General features: G+C 37.0%; 1 protein-coding gene across 2 annotated transcripts in view; it reads right to left on the reverse strand.

Annotated features, from left to right (window-relative positions):
* GRID2 (glutamate receptor, ionotropic, delta 2) overlaps nt 1-18,664 on the reverse strand; it is a 1,587,604-nt gene that overhangs the window by 574,186 nt on the left and 994,754 nt on the right. For both annotated transcript variants that reach the window (XM_010860143.1, XM_010860142.1), the window contains one exon: nt 7,546-7,665. In XM_010860143.1, coding sequence (XP_010858445.1) covers nt 7,546-7,665 — 120 coding nt within the window. The remainder of the gene's footprint in view (nt 1-7,545; nt 7,666-18,664) is intronic.

The raw sequence follows: 18,664 nt of genomic DNA on the forward strand, positions 1-18,664 counted from the left end.
GTGATCCCAGGGACGGGGGAGCCTGGTGGGTTGCCGTCTATGGGGTCGCACAGAGTCGGACATGACTGAAGCGACTTAGCAGTAGCAGCAGTAGCAGTAGCTCCTCAAATATAGCTTCCTGGCCCTGAAGCTCTTTCAACTTAATCCAATCAACATCAGTTTCTCAGACTTGCTAGGGGCTCTAGGTTAAAGCGTCCGCCTGGACTGCGGGAGACCCAAGTTCGATCCCTGGGTCGGGAAGATCCTCTGGAGAAGGAAATGGCAACCCACTCCAGTAGTCTTGCCTGGAGAATCCCATGGAGGGAGGAGCCTGGTAGGCTACAGTCCATGGGGTCGCAGAGTCGGACATGACTGAGCGATTTCACTTTTCTACTCTCTTAAGTTATGCTTTCGCCCTGTTGTTGAGACTCCTCCTGCCCTCAGTAGATACATGTCCAAGTGAGATTTCATGCTTTGCCACCTCAGCCAGTCTCCTGCCAACGTCCTTCTCATCGCCTGACTTTATTGCAATCAGAAACAATAAAACAAAACCCTTCTGATTAAATCCTATCCCTACATTAATACAAATTCATTCTGTCCACTGAAAGCTGCTGCATAAAACATATACAGCCATGTAGATTAATGCTACAATGAACTTCTGGTCTCTAACTTCATATGAACCAATAGTTCTCTCTGGCAATTCTTCCATGTTCCCTAATTATCTCTCTCTGTTTTGCCACTGCAGCTCTTTTAAAACTTATTCACTATCTATAAAATTCCAACCTAATTATCTCTAATGTTTTCTGGTATACTTTCTCTCTTAGCAGATAATCTCACCATCCTTTCCTCAAAAAAAAAAAAATAAAAAAAGAGAGAGAACATATTTCTTAACAATTCCCTTAACTTCTTGATAGCACCCATGGTAACTTGCTCGTAAATACACCATTCTCTCTTTATTTCCTTCTCTCATCACTAAGGAAAATTATATTCTTGGTGCCTAAGATTAAACATTCCACCTAATTCTGGATCAAATTGTCTCTTTTTCTCTTGGACATCTATCAGTGATCACCTGACTTTCCTTTATCGTCTTTCTCTTACTCCCTACAGCCTTGATCTGTGAGCATTCAAGCATACTCATCTCTGTTATATTCTGAAAATTATTCCCCTCCATTTCACTAAGTCATTTAATGACTGATCTCATAGCCAAACAGGGTTAATATGGTTACCTTTATCTCTTCTACTTATTACCTTCCTTTTTATTTTTTAACTTGTTACAATTTAAACATATGATATTACTGCTCCACTGATATTTTCCTAATAAATTGCAATTATTTGCAACATTTTCTTTTTTATGTTCCAGACATGGTTCTGATGTATCACATTACTAAATCATTTAGGTTGAACCTATCTATGAGTTAGTAACATATTCAATGTCACTTGGTTTTAAGTAACACAACAAAAATTTGAGCAGTCCTACATTAGCGGCCACATTTCTAACCCATTGCTTTACTGCCTCTCCTTAGTTACTGATGAATCCTGAGTTCCTAAATTCAATGGGACTCTCTTCAGTCTTTATATTATTGCTATTTAGTTACATTGCCAACCTGTCTTTATTTCTTAAAACTCTTTATTCTTAGGTTCTATTAGTATAAGACTTCAATGCACATACATACTTAATTACTGAATTTGGATAAGTATTTTTGTAAAATGGAGCAGTATTAGGATCATAAGATTTTAGGAAAATTAACAGTAACCTTACATGTGATAGTTTACACAAAAGATTTTGGAAGAAAGAAGAAACCTGATGCAAAATGACTATACATAAGCTTGGGGACAACAGTAGGGAGCAGATATTTTCTCCCATCCTGTGGGAACAGAGAGGAGGGAAAAAACATGAAGGTTTGTAAGGAATTAAGCAATACTTACATGAAGAGCTTTTATTTGTCTCTGTATAGATTTTACCTGCAAATGAAATAATTTCTATATGTATACCTTAACGTGTACCAGTTTTTCTTTTTCTCCAAATTAGGTAACATTCCACAGCAATCCTGATTTCCCAATTGTAATGAGGTCTAAAAATGTTTTCTGATATCATTCTACAAGTAATTAAGTAATGAAACCTCTGAAGAAAGACACACGACTTTCCGCTATAGAATCATGAACATTTTCATTTTCCGAATCTCAATTATTTTTATACTAAACGCATTTTATGATTCTAGGTTAATTATTTTGTTTCCATTTGACTAGATTTGTCAGACTCTTTGTGACCCCATGGACTATAACCTACCAAGCTCCTCCATGCATGGGATTTTCCAGGCAAGAATACTAGAGTGGGTTACCATTCCCTTCTCCAGGGGATCTTCCCAACCCAGGGATTGGAACCTGGTTTCCTGCATTGCAGGCAGACTCTTTACCCTCTGAGCCACTTGGAAAGCAAGATAAGTGTAACTCATTTCTTATTACTAAATAAATACATTTGAAGACAGAGAATTGCCTCTAAGACACATTTTTCACCCACAGTTTTGAAATTCTCTATGACTCAATGGTAATCTTTGATGCTAAATTCTTCCAGGTTCATAAATTTACTCTAGCACCAGGTACTTAGCATTACGTAGTTCCTTGGTCACCATAAATCCCACATTGATAACCATAGGTTTTGCCATCATAGATCTGCTATACCCATGCACATTAGAGACAATAGTGAAAATGCAGAGGTTTAAAAACAAAGACAAATCTTAAATCAGGCAGAGAAGTTAAGGTAAGATGATTGGCGGTGAGACAGCAGTTCTCAGCCACAGCACTGAAGCCAGACCCCATGCAATGATATCATCAATACGGTGAAAGAGTAAAACCAGCACTTTGAAATTCTGTGTCTAGGGAAAATATGTTTGAAGGAATAAGATGAAATAAAGGTATGTTCACAGAAATAAAAACTGAGAAATATAGCCACAAGAAAACCATCAAAATGGGAAATTTGAAAAAATATATACTTCAGGCCAAAGAAAAGCAATTCTAGATAAAGACGTAGGAAGGAAAAACAAGCAAAGAAAGTAGAACATATATGGGTATATATAAAATAAATATTAACTGCACATGATAGTAATGGTAAGACTTCTTAGAATAAAAACAATAATATTAAAAACTTGAACAATAATAATCCATCATGTGAGAGGTGGATATATTGAGTAAATGGAGTTAAAATTTTATGTTTGCTAAGAGGAGGTTTAAGATATTGATAAACATTAGATGTTGATAAAGTATGGCTGTTGTAAATTCTAGAGGACCTATTAAATAAAAGCAGAGTATATAACTTGTAAATTAGTACAGGAGAAAAGAGGGAATTGAAAAATAAAATTTATATTAATCCAAAAGAAGGCAAGAAAGGACAAAAAAGGAACCTAGGTTAGGCAAGGCAAACAGAATGTAACATAATGGTAGAATGTATAAGATGGCAGACCTAACTCTAAATGTATTATCAAATATATTTCATTTAAATACATGTAATACTCTCATATTTAGGCATGAATAGTCCAACTGGTATCAAATAATGCATTGTGTAGTTTCTTAAGAGTTAGAAGTGGAATGAAAGGATACAGGAAACGTTGGAAGTAAAGGGTAGTAAAAAGAAAGTTCACCAAATATATTAATGGAAGGGTAATTGCTTTACTCTATTCATAGAAAAAAATAATAATGCTATATAATAAATACATCATAAAATAATACATAATAAAAATAATTATACTTTAGGGAAGAAAGTATTATTAGAAGTAGAAGCTTTATAATAATAATTTAAGAATGTTATTTACAAAGAAAACTATTCAGAAATAAAGTTCAGATCCTGAAATGTTTCAGATATTTAAAAGGATATACCTAGCAGTTTTATCCCAATACATATAGAAAATTAAAAAAAAAACAACTTTAAAATATCATAAAGATAAACTTCTCAAGTTTATAAAAAGAATAGAAAATATGACTTTTATTTTTTATCGACTTGGAAAAATGGAATCAGTAACTTAAAAATTCCCACAACAAAAATTCTAGTCCACCTTGGCTTCATAAGACCATCTATCAAACATGTAAGGAAAAAATTCTTCCAGTTTTATATAACTAATAGAGAATATAAAAAGAAGAAATCCTCTCCACCACATTTCCTGAGGTTAACTTAACCTTAGCATCAAATTACAACAGAGAAAATTTCAGGTAACCTTAGTCGAGAACATCAATGTAAAAACTTTAAGCAAGTGGTAGTAAATAAAAAAATATATATAAATATGGAAACATTAATGAAATTATGTTTGTAAAAATATAAAAATCAGGTTTATTCCAGGAATACATGAAGTTGCCTATATCTGATCAAAGTTAATGAAAGAAAAAGAGAAACTTTATATTTAGTAGTGTAAAGTTTGCATCTTTTTCTCTGATATTGATAATAATCAAGGATGCTTATTACTGTTATTTAATACTTTCATTCAACATTGTCCTAGAGGACCTAGTCAGTGTACTAGGCAAATAGAAATAAAAGATATTAACATTGGAAAGGAAGAGACAAATCATTATCACAGATGATATGCAAAGAATTAAGAATTTACAGATAAATTATCAGAATTAAAGAGTGGAGCAAGAATGTTGGATATAAAATTAATATAAAATATCAGTGCCATTCCCATATATCAGCAACCAACAGAAAATGGGGTTTTATATTACTTTCATACATTATAATACCACTCAGCCATATAAATGAAAAAATAAAAAATTACTGACATGCAAATAAGAATGTACCTAAAATATGTTGAGAGAAATAAGATACATATTACTACAATATCCATGTATATGAACACTAAAACCAGGTAAACTATGTGTGCAAAGAATAATGATGGAACTTTTAGGATAATTAAAAAACTATATAACTTGAGAGTAGTGATTACATTGGTGAATTCAATCATTGACAGCCTTGTGGACTTAATATTTGTGCATTTTATTGTATATAAGTTAAATTTCAATAAAAAATAAATAAGATACTATATTAAAAATAAATTTGTATTTTTTTCTTTTCCCATGTATTAAAAAAAAAGAAAATTTGCAGGGAATTCCCTGAAGACCTAGTGGTTAAGACTCTGTGCTTCCAATGCAAGGGGCAAAGGTTTGATCCCTAGTTGGTCAATCCTTAAGGAAGTCAGTCCTGAATGTTCATTGGAAGGATTCACGCTGAAGCTAAAGCTCCAACACTTCGGCCACCTGATGCAAAGTGCTAACTCATTAGAAAAGACCCTGATGCTGGTAAAGGTTGAAGGCAGGAGGAGAAGGGGATGACAGAGGACGAGATGGTTGGATGGCATGACAGACTCAGTGGACATGAGTTTGAGCAAGCTCCGGGAGATGGTGAAGGACAGGGCAGTCAGGCATGTTGCAGTCCATGGGGTCACCAAGAGTCAGACACGACTGAACCACTGAATTGAACTGACTGAGGCACTAAGATCCCACATGCCCTGCAGCACAACCAGAAAAACAAAAAATTAAAATAACAGTAAGAAGAAGAAAATAGTTTTTAAAAATATACACTTTTTAAAAAGCTACAAAAAATTTCAGGTAGTTAAAACACTTCAATTTAAAAGACAGAATTATAAATCCTTCAGAGTATAATTGAGCATAATATTTTTATGACTCTAGTAGTATGGAATGATTTCTTGAGTAAGACTAAACAGCAATAATCACAAGAGAGAAAATTCATAATTCTACTAAATTTAAAGGTACTATATCTAATGAAAATTAAATACAAGGAGAGGAAACGATTTGCAACATAAATAACAGAAGATTAATATTCAAAATATGCATACTGCTCTTAGACTCAATTATATAAACAAAGATAACCCAATAGAAAATGGCCAGAGGACTTGAATAGGCAATTAACTCAAAAAAAAAAAAAAACCATGAAAAGTAAAAGATGCAGAATCTTTTTATAATCAGGGAAATTCAAGTTGAAACAAAAAGATATATCATTATACATTGAATAACCTAATAAAAATCTAAAATCTAACAAAACCAGCATTTGGTGCAATGTGAATTCGAAACACTACTGGAGGTATGTGAATTGGTAAATATGTAGGAAAGTAGGTTTGAGATTATGTTTCCTTGTGTTGCAGCAATTCTACTTCCGGATACAAATCCTATAGAAACACACACACAAGTACAATATTATATATCCAGATGCATGTCTAAGAATCTTCATAACATCATTACTTATGACAACCTAAAAGTGGAAACAGTAGACTGTGACACATAAATGCAATAGAAGCAGGCTACTGTAGATCATGACACATGTATACAATAGAAATTGACACAGCAATAGAAATGAATAAGCAATAACTGTTTGTAACAACAAGAATAACACAAAATGAAGAATACAAAAAGAAAAAAGAATATATGCAAAATGTGTTCATTCATAAATTGAATACTGAAAAAATGAATATTTAAGGATGTACCCTTAGATGATAAAATTATATTCAAAGACAAAGAAATTAATATCATAAAATTCAGACTAATGGTGATGCCACTGAGAAAAGATGTCAAGGATATGAACAGAAATAATATAACGAGGCTTTCAAGATGCTTGGTATGTTCTATTTCTTTACCATAGTAGTGGTTGTTTCATTTACAATAATTCAATAAACTATCCTTGTGCTTTATGCAGTTTTCTACTAATATATGTTTGCTATGCTTCATTATAAATCAAATAAAAACACATTAAGATAGTTTTGACTTCTCTAGCATAAATTTACCAAAAGGATTTTTATTGCTAATTAGAATAACTCTAAATTTCAATTTGTCTAAATTTTCTGCATCCTATACCTCAGCACTGGAAAGAAAACACCCACTGAAGAACTTACCGTCAGTACAGTTAGAGATTTATAACTATGAACTTATGTTTGCACATTCAATTACCTTAAGTTTTTCCCTACCAAAAATATCTAAAAATGGCGTATTGAAACTATAGAAAAATCATTTCTCCAGGGGTTTTTACATCTCTTGTTGAGAAAGTTACTGTCCCAGCAATTCATGAAAAATCCTTTATAGGCGCTCAACTTCTTACACGTGATCTGAAGTATATAAGAGTTCATTTCCTGCAAACCATTTTCTTTCTACTTATTACATGACATAGATAGTGAGATACTGTAATGTCACTTTTTATAGACTATCCCTCTTATCATATGAAATTTATCAAAGCTCTTATTCTGATTTTGTGTATCTTACAAGCTAAAAACCAAGCAGTTAGGCGTTGTGTAGATACTAAATTCACTACTGTATAAAATTACTATAGTGAATAGAAGATTATGCTAGTTCCCTAGGCAACAATAGGTTTATTCTTTCCCTTTATTTTAAGGCACAGAAAAATTTATTGCTTAATACTTCTAGTGAGTATGTAATGTCCTCTAATTCTCTTGCCTCTTCATTTCTCTCAAACTGTAATATAGACTTTAATGTATACTGTGACTATAATGCATGGAAAACAATCCAACATAACCATATTACTATAGGAAAAAGGAGATTTATCAATGTGTCCGGTCTTACTTTGCGAACACCTCGGCCAAGCTCTTCTCCATAGTTGGTTCCAAGAATTTCAAAATGGACGTTGGGATTGCCTCCATTTTCTCCAAATTCTAGCTCTCCAGTCAATCCACTGACTCCACCCTAAAAGAGAGAAAACAAACTCATGAAAGATTTTTGAAGATGTAAAATAATAAAAAGAGGATATCATAGGAACATGATTTTCATCTATAAAATAAATGTTTTCTCAAGCATGCAATTATTAACAGGCTATTCTTTAATAGATGCACAGCATTAATAGGAGTGCAATTGAAAACAACCTTAAGTATCACTTAATCCAATCCCATCCAATCTACTGAAAAGGAAATTCTGACCCAAAGAGGCAAATTGGTACTCATAATGACATCTTTGCATTGGTACTAAATTCCAGGCTAGGATTTGTGCCAACATATATTGAACATGCATGGATCCATTAGTCAAAATACAAGATACTTCCAGAGAGCTTAGAATCTACTCCAGAAACAAGTTTTGACAATACTCTTTCTCCAGCACAATTCCATTCTAATTTGAACTAGAATTACATTGGAAATCTTCAAAGCCATGGTTTCCAACTTCTGGAGTTTTGAATTTTCTCCTTTAAATATCTTTTTCAAGTTAAAAAAAATCTAAATTAGTCTTGAACACTGTTTATAGTCTTAAACAGTAGTTTTAGCTATTGTGATTCACTGGGAATTTCCAAGCTTCATCTTTCATTCAACATAACAGATGTTCACTTTTCCAACAGATGGCAATGTAGGTCAGACTTCTCTTTTTTGTTTACCATTCTTTTCTCAGTTGAGTTTATCAGCCTTCACATTATTTAGGATTACAAATGAATACAACATTCCGAGTCACCTCTAAACTATTTCTAACTTAGAATTTTTGTCTGATAATCCTATATATTTGGACAAATTATCACCGTTTGTAAATTGCTTCAATTTTCACCTATGTAATCAGTTCATTTGCTCAGTCATGTCCAACTCTTTGTGACTCCATGGACTGCAGCATGCCAGGCCTGTCCATCACCAACTCCCGGAGCTTATTCAAACTCACGTCCATTGAGTCGGTGATGCCATCCAACCATCTCCTCCTCTGTCATCCCCTTCTTCTCATGACTTCAATCCTTCCCAGCATCAGGGTCTTTTCAAATGAGTCAGTTCTTTGCATCAGGTGGCCAAAGTATTGCAGTTTCAGCTTCAGCATCAGTCCTTCCAATGAATATTCAGGACTGATTTCCTTTAGGATGGACTGGTTGGATCACCTTGCAGTCCAAGGGACTATCAAGAGTCTCCTCCAACATCACAGTTTAAAAGCATCAGTTTCTCAGTGCTCAGCTTTCTTTATAGTCCAACTCTCACATCCATATATGACTACTGAAAAAACCATAGCTTTAACTAGATGGACCTTTGTTGGCAAAGTAATGTCTCTGCTTCTTTTATATGCTGTCTAGGTCACTCATAGCTTTTCTTCCAAGGAGCAAGTGTCTTTTAATTTCATGGCTGTAGTCACCATCTGCAGTGAGTTTGGAGCCCCCCAAAATAAAGCCTCTCACTGTACCCACAGTTTCTGCATCTATTTGCTATGAGGTGATGAAACCAGATGCCATGATCTTAGTTTTCTGAATACTGAGTTTTAAGCCAAATTTTTTATTCTTCTCTTTCACTTTCATCAAGAGGCTCTTTAGTTCTTCTTTGCTTACTACCATAAGGATGGTGTCATCTCATCAGCATATCTGAGGTTATTGATATTTCCCCCAACAATCTTGATTCTAGCATCTGTTTCATCCAGTCCAGCCTTTCTCATGATGTACTCTGAATATAAGTTACATAAGCAGGGTGACAATATACAGCCCTCAGGTACTCCTTTCCCTATTTAGAACCAGGTTGTTGTTCTATGTCCGGTTCTAACTGTTGCTTCTTGAACTGCATACAGTTTTATCAGGAGGCAGGTCAGGTGGTCTGGTATTCCAATCTCTTTAAGAATTTTCACACTTTCTTGTGACCCACACAGTCAAAGGCTTTGGCATAGTCAATAAAGCAGATGTTTCTCTGGAACTCTCTTGCTTTTTTGATGATCCAGTGGATGTTGGAAATTTGATAACTGGTTCCTCTGCCTTTTCTAAATCGAGCTTGAACATCTGGAAGTTCACAGGTCACGTCCTGTTAAAGCCTGGCTTGGAGAATTTTGATCATTACTTTGCTAGCATGTGAGATGAACACAATTGTGTGGTAGTTTAAACATCCTTTGGTGTTGCCTTTCTTTGGGACTGGAGTGAAAACGGATCTTTTCCAGTCCTATGGCCACTGCTGAGTTTTCCAAATTTGCTGGCATGTTGAGTGCAGCACTTTCTTGGCATCATCTTTTAGAATTTGAAATAGCCCAATTGGAATTCCATCACTTCTACTATCTTTGTTCATGGTGATGCTTCCTAAGGCCCACTTGACTTTGCATTCCAGGATGTCTGGCTCTAGGTGAGTGATCATACCATTGTGGTTATCTGGGTCAAGAAGATCTTTTTTGTATAGTTCTTCTGTGTATTCTTGCCACCTCTTCTTAATATCTTCTGCTTCTGTTAGATCCATACCATTTCTGTCCTTTATTGTGCCCACATTTGCATGAAATGTTCCCTTGGTATCTGTAATTTTCTTGAAGAGATCTCTAGTCTTTCCCATTCTATTGTTTTCCTCTATTTCTTTCCATTGATCACTGAGGAAGGCTTTCTTAACTCTCCTTGCTATTCTCTGGAACTCTGCATTCAGATGGGTGTATCTTCCTTTTCTCCTTTGCCTTTGCTCCTTTTCTCTTCTCAGATAATTGTAAGGCCTCCTCAGACAACAATTTTGCCTTTCTGCATTTGTTTTTCTTGGGAATGGTCTTGATCACTGCCTCCTGTACAATGTCACGAACCTCCGTCCATAGTTCTTCAAGCACTCTATCAGATCTTATCCCTTGAACCTATTTGCCACTTCCACTGTATAATTTAAGGGATTTGATTTAGGTCATACTTGACCGGTCTAGTGGTTTTCCCTACTTTCTTCAATTTCAGTCTCAATTTGGCAATAAGGAGTTCATGATCTGAGCTACAGTCAGCTCCCGGTCTTGTTTTTGCTGACTGTATAGAGCTTCTCTATCTTTGGCTGCAAAGAATATAATCCATCTGATTTTGGTGTTGACCATCTGGTGATGTCCATGTGTAGTCTCTTGTGTTGTTGGAAGAGAGTGTTTGCTATGACCAGTGCGTTCTCTTGGCAAAATTCTGTTAGCCTTCGATCTGCTTCATTTTGACCTCTTTAGGGTTGGTACTTAACAATATCTCATTTGCCATAATCTCTAACTCAACTTCTATTCTGTTTGGCAGGTTTTATGCTGTCTGCTATGTCTCCTGTTTCATCTGTGTCTTGTATCCCATCACATGACACTAAGCTCACAGAAGCCATTCAAACAAATTATTCCTCATTCATTCATTTCCATATTTAATCAGTTTCATTTTTCCAACAGTAATAATCAATAAAACAGATCCTTCAATGATATTTTTGAATAGCTTCTCTCTTATTATTCAGTTTTATTATCAAAAATTTATAAATTTGAATTATCTGTGCTCTTCTCATATGTGATTAAACAGTCAACAACATGAATTTTGAAGTCAGATTTCCTGGATGTCAGATTTTGAAATCATATTTCAAATCCTAAAAGATGATGCTATGAAAGTGCTGCACTCAATATGCCATCAAATTTGGAAAACTCAGCAGTGTCCACAGGACTGGAAAAGGCCAGTTTTCATTCCAATCCAAAAGAAAGGAAATGCCAAAAAATGCTCAAACTACTGCACAATTGCACTCATCTCACACACTAGCAAAGTGATGCTCAAAATTCTCGAAGCCAGGTTTCAACAGTACATGAACGGTGAACTTCCAGATATTCAAGCTGGATTTAGAAAAGGCAGTGGGACCCAGGATCAAATTGCCAACAACCATTGGATCATCGAAAAAGCAAGAGAGTTCCAGAAAAACATCTATTTCTGCTCTATTGACTATTCCAAAGCCTTTGTGTGGATCAGAACAAACTATGAAAATTCTTCAAAAGATGGCAATACCAGACCCACCTAACCTGCCTCCTGAGAAACATGTATTCAGGTCTGGAAGCAACAGTTAGAACTGAACATGGTACAATATCCTGGTTCCAAATAGGGAAAGGAGTACCTGAGGGCTGTATATTGTCACCCTGCTTATTTAACTTATATGCAGAGTACATCACGAGAAACGCTGGGCTGGAAGAAGCACAAGCTGGAATCAAGATTGCCGGGAGAAATATCAATAACCTTAGATATGCAGATGACACCACCCTTACGGCAGAAAGTGAAGAACTACGGAGCCTCTTGATGAAAGTGAAAGAGAAGTGTGAAAAAGTTGGCTTTAAACTCAATATTCAGGGAACTAAGATCATGGCATCTGGTTTCATCACTTCACAGCAAATAGATGCAGAAACTGTGGGAACAGTGAGAGATTTTATTTTTTTTGAGCTCCAAAATCACTGCAGATGGTGACTGCAGCCATGAAATTAAAAGACACTTGCTCCCTGGAAGAAAAGTTATGACCAACCTAGACAGTAAATTAAAAAGCAGACATTACTTTGCCAACAAAGGTCCGTCTAGTCAAAGCTATGGTTTTTCCAGTAGTCGTGTATGGATATGAGAGTTGGACTATAAAGAAAGCTGAGTCCCAAAGAATTGATGCTTTTGAACTGTGGTGTTGGAGGAGACTCTTGAGTCCCTTGGACTGCAAGGAGATCCAACTAGTCCATCCTAAAGGAAATCAGTCTTGAATATTCATTGGAAGGAATGATGCTGAAGCTGAAACTGCAATACTTTGGCCACATGATGTGAAGAAATGACTCCTTGAAAAGACCCTGATGCTGGGAAAGACTGAAGTCATGAGGAGAAGGGGATGATAGAGGATGAGATGGCTGGATGGCATCACCGACTCAATGGACATGAGTTTGAGTAAACTCTGGGAGTTGTTGATGGACAGGGAGGTGTGTTCTGCTGCAGTCCATAGGGTCGCAAAGAGTCGGACACGACTGAGTGACTGAACTGAACTGAACTGAATACCTGTATTTTATCAATGTAGCGGAGTCTACTAGCTGTATAAACCTGGCTAAGTCACTTTAATTTCTCTATGTCCCAATTTCTACATGTTAAATGCAAAATAATAGTATGTACCTGAGAAGATTATTACGTAAATAATATAGAAGTGTGTTTGATAAATTATGAGAGCTTAATTAGTATGATCATCATAATCATTATCTCCATGATTATTTAATTTTTTTGGTTTATAATTCATCTAGAAATTATAATCATGCTCCTGTTCTTTTTTCAACTAAAGTTTATGAGAATTGCAAAACTCATGCTTGGAGATGTACATAGCTTTGGAAAATGCTTTTGTTAATTTGACTCAGTTATATTTCATTGCATGGCAACCCACTCCAGTATTCTTGCCTGGAGAATCCCATGGACAGAGGTGCCTGGTGGTCTACAGTCCATGGGGTAACAAAGAGTTGGAAACGACCGAGCAACTAAGCACAGCACGTATTTCTTTGACTAGTATTTGGGGAGTAAAGAGTTAAAGCAGCTGGTCTAGGTTCTGTCTACCCTCTTTTTGATATGCATATTTGTGTATGTGCTAACGGAGCAGCCCAGGGAGGGAGATAAAAGGAGGTAAATGAGTCTAATGCCCTTGTCAACTGCAACTCCAGGTAAAGGATGAGTAATATTCACTAGGAAGAAATGTCTTATCTATAAAAGCCCTTAGCAAGATATTCCAGTCTAAAGAATTATAGTAAACAAACTCTGAATCAATGGACTAATGGTTTATGGCTCCCTGGAAAATGTCCTAAAGCTTTATACTTTCTAGGGCAAAAACAGAGATATTTCATAATGTAAATGCTCCGTATTGTGTGACATAGGCTTTCAAAGCCTTTTTTTGGACACAGAACATACATGTATGTCTGATGTAGGAAGAAAGGACTTGCAGAGCCATGCAGAATTTCAAATGAGCTCTCTCTCCTTTGTCAGTGTCTCTTGATTGCCTTTATCTTTGATACGGTTAAACTATCCTATTCTGATAAGGGAATCCAATACTGTTATTCACTCAGTACTAATATTTCAAGGAGCCCAATTATCACTTAAGGTTTTAAAGACTGGGGTTTAAGGACAGTGGATCTGATTATCATAAATATCTCCAAATGAGAAATACTGTAGGAATTTGATTGACGAATATAGCTTGTATTACTAAACGTAATTCAAACTACTGGTATTCAGAAATCTTTTTATAAGTGCTTTTTATGCTTTCAATCACACATCTACTTCAGTAATGCTGCTGCTGCTGCTAAGTCACTTCAGTCATGTCCGACTCTGTGTGATCCCATAGACGGCAGCCCACCAGGCTCCGCTGTCCCTGGGATTCTCCAGGCAAGAACACTGGAGTGGGTTGCCATTTCCTTCTCCAGTGCATGAAAGTGAAAAGTGAAAGTGAAGTTGCTCAGTCACGTCCGACCATCAGCGACCCCATGGACTGCAGACTTCCAGGCTCCTCCGTCCATGGGATTTTCCAGGCAAGAGTACTGGAATGACTTTAGTAATATTTCCAATTATATCAGAATCTTACATTTCTGACAGTACTTTATTTCCAGGAAAAGGAGGGTATCAATATACATATCAATATGATTGCTACATTGCAAAAATGCTATCCTCCTGAAAATTCTAAACTTTGGATAACCAGACTGCCTGGCATTGTATTATTATTATTCCCCATCGATACTCAAAGCCATTATCAGCCAGTCTCTTCTCTGGCTCATAGCTGGTACTGAGCAATACAGGCCAATTTAGTGCATATTGCACACGTTACAAAATTCCATAAATCAGTGAACCCACATTTAATTTACTATGGCCTCCACTTATCTTTTTTCACTTTTTTGACTTCATAATTTACCTGCTTTATGTTATATTCTTAATGAGCTGTTAGCATGTGTAATCAGTAAAACTTTCCTTCATGTAGCATAAAGGATGTTTAAGAGGTTAATATTTCAAGCAAATAAACCCTTTAACTGAAGCCCCTGCTTAACTACTCAGACTTGAACTCTCTGCTATTTGGTTGCCTAAGAATATTCTCATGTTTTTGAGCTTCTATTTTTCTCATCTATCCCCAGATCAACGTTGAAATTAGAGCACTGGTAAAAATGTGTGCTGGCCAGGTGGTAATGAGCAGTCATCATCTTTGTGCATGCATAGCTGCAGTCTTTTAATCTCTTGATACAGCTGATTCTAAACAAAATAAGCTAATGGGACATTAATAGTATGAATAACGCATACAGATAATTTTTACATGTCCATTAAACTGACAGTAATAATTGCCTCCAGAGTAAACCTTTTGAAAAATATCAAGTAAAATCAGTTTGGATTTCATCATACACATTATATAGAAATACCAGTGTGCATCAAATATAAAAAGCAGAAGAGAAGAGGAAAGAGTAGATCAAAGGTTGGGAATAATTTACCACTGGATAATCAGTTCTTGAAAAGGCTTAAGTTTGATGCTCCCTTGTGGATAGGATAAGTTGGAAAAAAGAAGAAAAAAAATCTACTAAGTATTTATTTCACTCTCTTTATGAGGCTGAAGGGTTTATCCCTATTTTTGAAACTGGAAAGTAACTGAGATACACGTTTGGAAAGTCAAAGGAAACATCAAATATTTATGACACTTGTCTAATTTCCTTATACATATTCCTAGGTTCCTTGGAACTGCAGACATGCTTGATAACTAAAGACACCCTGGCAAATAAACTAGCCCAGCAAGGCAATGAACACACCGGGAGATGCCAGCCTCAGCAGTGTGTCCTGATGCCCTCATGTTTCTTCAGTTAATTTCAGTATGGAAAAATCCCTGAGAGAAAGAAAATACTATATTTCATACTCAGAAAAGAGACAGAATTTATATATAAGAACTAGAATACAATATGCCGAAAATAAATAAATAATAAAACATAAATATTTGTGCAAAATGGCTAGGAAAAGTTGAGTTGCCATATAACATTTATGCATATGTATATGTGTATACAGATATAGATATATTCATTCACCACTTCTGATGGCTCAGTGGGTAAAGAATTCGCTGGCAATGCAGAAGTTCCAGGATCAACCCCTGGGCTGGGACGATCCCCTGGAGAAGGAGATAGCAACTCACTCCAGTGTTCTTGCCTAGAGAATTCCTTGGACAGAAGAGCCTGGCGGGCTACAATCCAAAGGGTCACCAAGAGTCAGAAACAACTGAGTGATTAAACATACATATTCATGCTTATAAGCATACATATACACTCAAGGATTCCTTCATAATAGAAACTTGAAGCAAACTGAGCAGGAAATAGGAACCTACTAACATTCTGGTCGCACTACTTACATCACAGAGAAGAAACCAGTGCCCTGACAACTAGGTATTTGAGGAACCTGAACTAAAGCCTTCAAATTGTGCCTGATATTCTTCCTCTAGATCATGTAAGTTGTGTGTCAAATATAACATATGCAAATCACACTGCTCAAAAGATGTCTGTTGAACTAAATTAAATCAGAACAGATACCGTTTTATCCACTTTATGATTCAAATGCCCTGAAGTTGCAGGGAACATTGATGGGTCCACAGGAAGATTATTCTAAGGACACTGATTTGCATTTTTCAAAGCTCTTGTGGCAAAAAGTTTATTTGTACCCATTTCTGTCAAAAGGCTATCTCATATTCCAAGTCTGTACTGTTTCTGGTAAGTCACATTATGTTTTCCTAAATTCTCTTTCTCTCCTTCAGGTTTATAATTTTAAACAGTAACACAAAAAGCAAATAATATATTTATGTTACTCTAAATATACACAATAATATATTTTGTATATACTCTAAATATACAAAATAATATATTTATGTTACTCTAAATATACAAAAATACAAAAACCAACAAGGGAAGATCAATCAGGACAAAGGAGTAAGACAATACAGACATAAGACATAATACAGAAGAAGTAAGAAAGACTTACTTCTTATAAAACTTCCCTTAGGAGCACATCAAAAATATATTTACACGTGGAATTACTCTTCCTGAAAACTAACTGGAAAATAGCAGACAGCCTCATAAAACCAAGGCAGTAAGAAAGAATTCACATGTAATCAGGTAGGAAGAGAAGAGAAACAATCAGGTTAGGACCTGTGACCCTGGGAAGGGACTCAAAGGAAAAGAGAGATCACAAGGGCAGACATCCTCCCTGGGGCATGAGCAATTTACATCACATATTGGGCTCCTCAGGCCTGGGGTCTGACAAAGGGCAGAGCTGCCCCCTGGGTGGAGGGCTGCTGAGGAGGAGGGCTATGGGAAGCCTGGACTGAGCCTGTGAAGAGTGTGCATGCTCTGGCTTGAGCCCAGGGCAGGGCAGAGAGGGCAGTGTGAGACTGTACTAGCAGCTGCCCAGCACATCGGAGAAGGCAATGGCACCCCACTCCAGTACTCTTGCCTGGAAAATCCATGGACAGAGGAGCCAGGTAGGCTGCAGTTCATGGGGTCGCTAAGAGTTGGACACGACTGAGCGACTTCACTTTCACTTTTTACTTTCATACATTGGAGAAGGAAATGGCAGTCCACTCCAGTGTTCTTGCCTGCAGAATCCCAGGGGCGGGGAAGCCTGGTGGGCTGCCATCTATGGGGTTGCACAGAGTCGGACACGACTGAAGCAACTTAGCAGCAGCAGACCTGGCACATAACCCAGCCTGAGCCTATCGAATGTTCCAACATTGCTTACGTCATGACTCAGTTCTGCACTGGATTGAGGACTGCCATGACTGAGGAAAGAGCTAAGCCTTGGAACACAAAGGAGACTCAGACCTGGGCAGCATCTAGGCAGGGAGGGGGCAGCCTTTTTTGGCACTTACACAGGTGTCACATCAGAGGCAGCCTGGATCTCTGTCTACAGCCAACCTTCTGTAACCCATGCCCCACAATGCTCTGAGAGCCGACATGGGCCCCTGCTGCTCCAGCACTGCTCTCCCGTGGGGCGGGGATCCCAGAGCTGTGGGAGGGAGAACACTGACTTAAAGGGAAAGGAGTCATCACGGATCCAGACTTCAGGGCTTCTGCTCCAGCAACTTTGGATCTGACCCCATACCAAATAGGGTGCATCACATGAAGCTTAGGAACTTTACCATGGTCTACAAAACCTTTCCTAATCTTTCCCCTGTCTATCTGTTTTAGCCAATGAAGAGCCATGTTCTTGTTGTGTTTCTATTCCAGCCCCCTCAGTCTTTTTTCAGATGCTTAAATATGCCAAACTCTTTTTTCCTCCAAACCTACTTACATTATATTGCTCTTGCATCAGATATTCTCCTCTATAACCCTGCAATATATGCAATACACTCCTCTTTCCTTTTCTGGATAATGCCTATTCATCATAAATGTTTCCGCTTATCTATCACTCTTATGCCTAAGTAGGTCCTCCAGTCACATACTTCCAGAACAGTTGGTATTCCCCCTTTTGTCGAACAGATCACACTTATAATTATTTTTGATATTTCTATTTTTCTTCCTTTTTCTGTGATCTCATAGTACAACATATGGTAGTTCAGTTCAGTTCAGTTCTGTTCAGTCGCTCAGTCGTGTCCTGCTCTTTGCGACCCCATGAATCGCAGCACGCCAGGCCTCCCTGTCCATCACCAACTCCCGGAGTTCACCCAGACTCATGTCCATCGAGTCGGTGATGCCATCCCAGCCATCTCATCCTCTGTTATCCCCTTCTCCTCCTGTCCCCAATCCCTCCCAGCATCAGAGTCTTTTCCAATGAGTCAACTCTTTGCATGAGGTGGCCAAAGTACTGGAGTTTCAGCTTTAGCATCATTCCTTCCAAAGAACACCCAGGGCTGATCTCCTTTAGAATGGACTGGCTGGATCTCCTTGCAGTCCAAGGGACTCTCAAGAGTCTTCTCCAACACCACAGTTCAAAAGCACCAATTCTTCGGCACTCAGCTTTCTTCACAGTCCAACTCACATCCATACATGACCACAGGGAAAACCATAGCCTTGA

Source organism: Bison bison, unplaced genomic scaffold (genome assembly GCF_000754665.1).
Source record: "Bison bison bison isolate TAMUID 2011002044 unplaced genomic scaffold, Bison_UMD1.0 scf7180017864464, whole genome shotgun sequence".
NCBI lineage: Eukaryota > Metazoa > Chordata > Mammalia > Artiodactyla > Bovidae > Bison > Bison bison.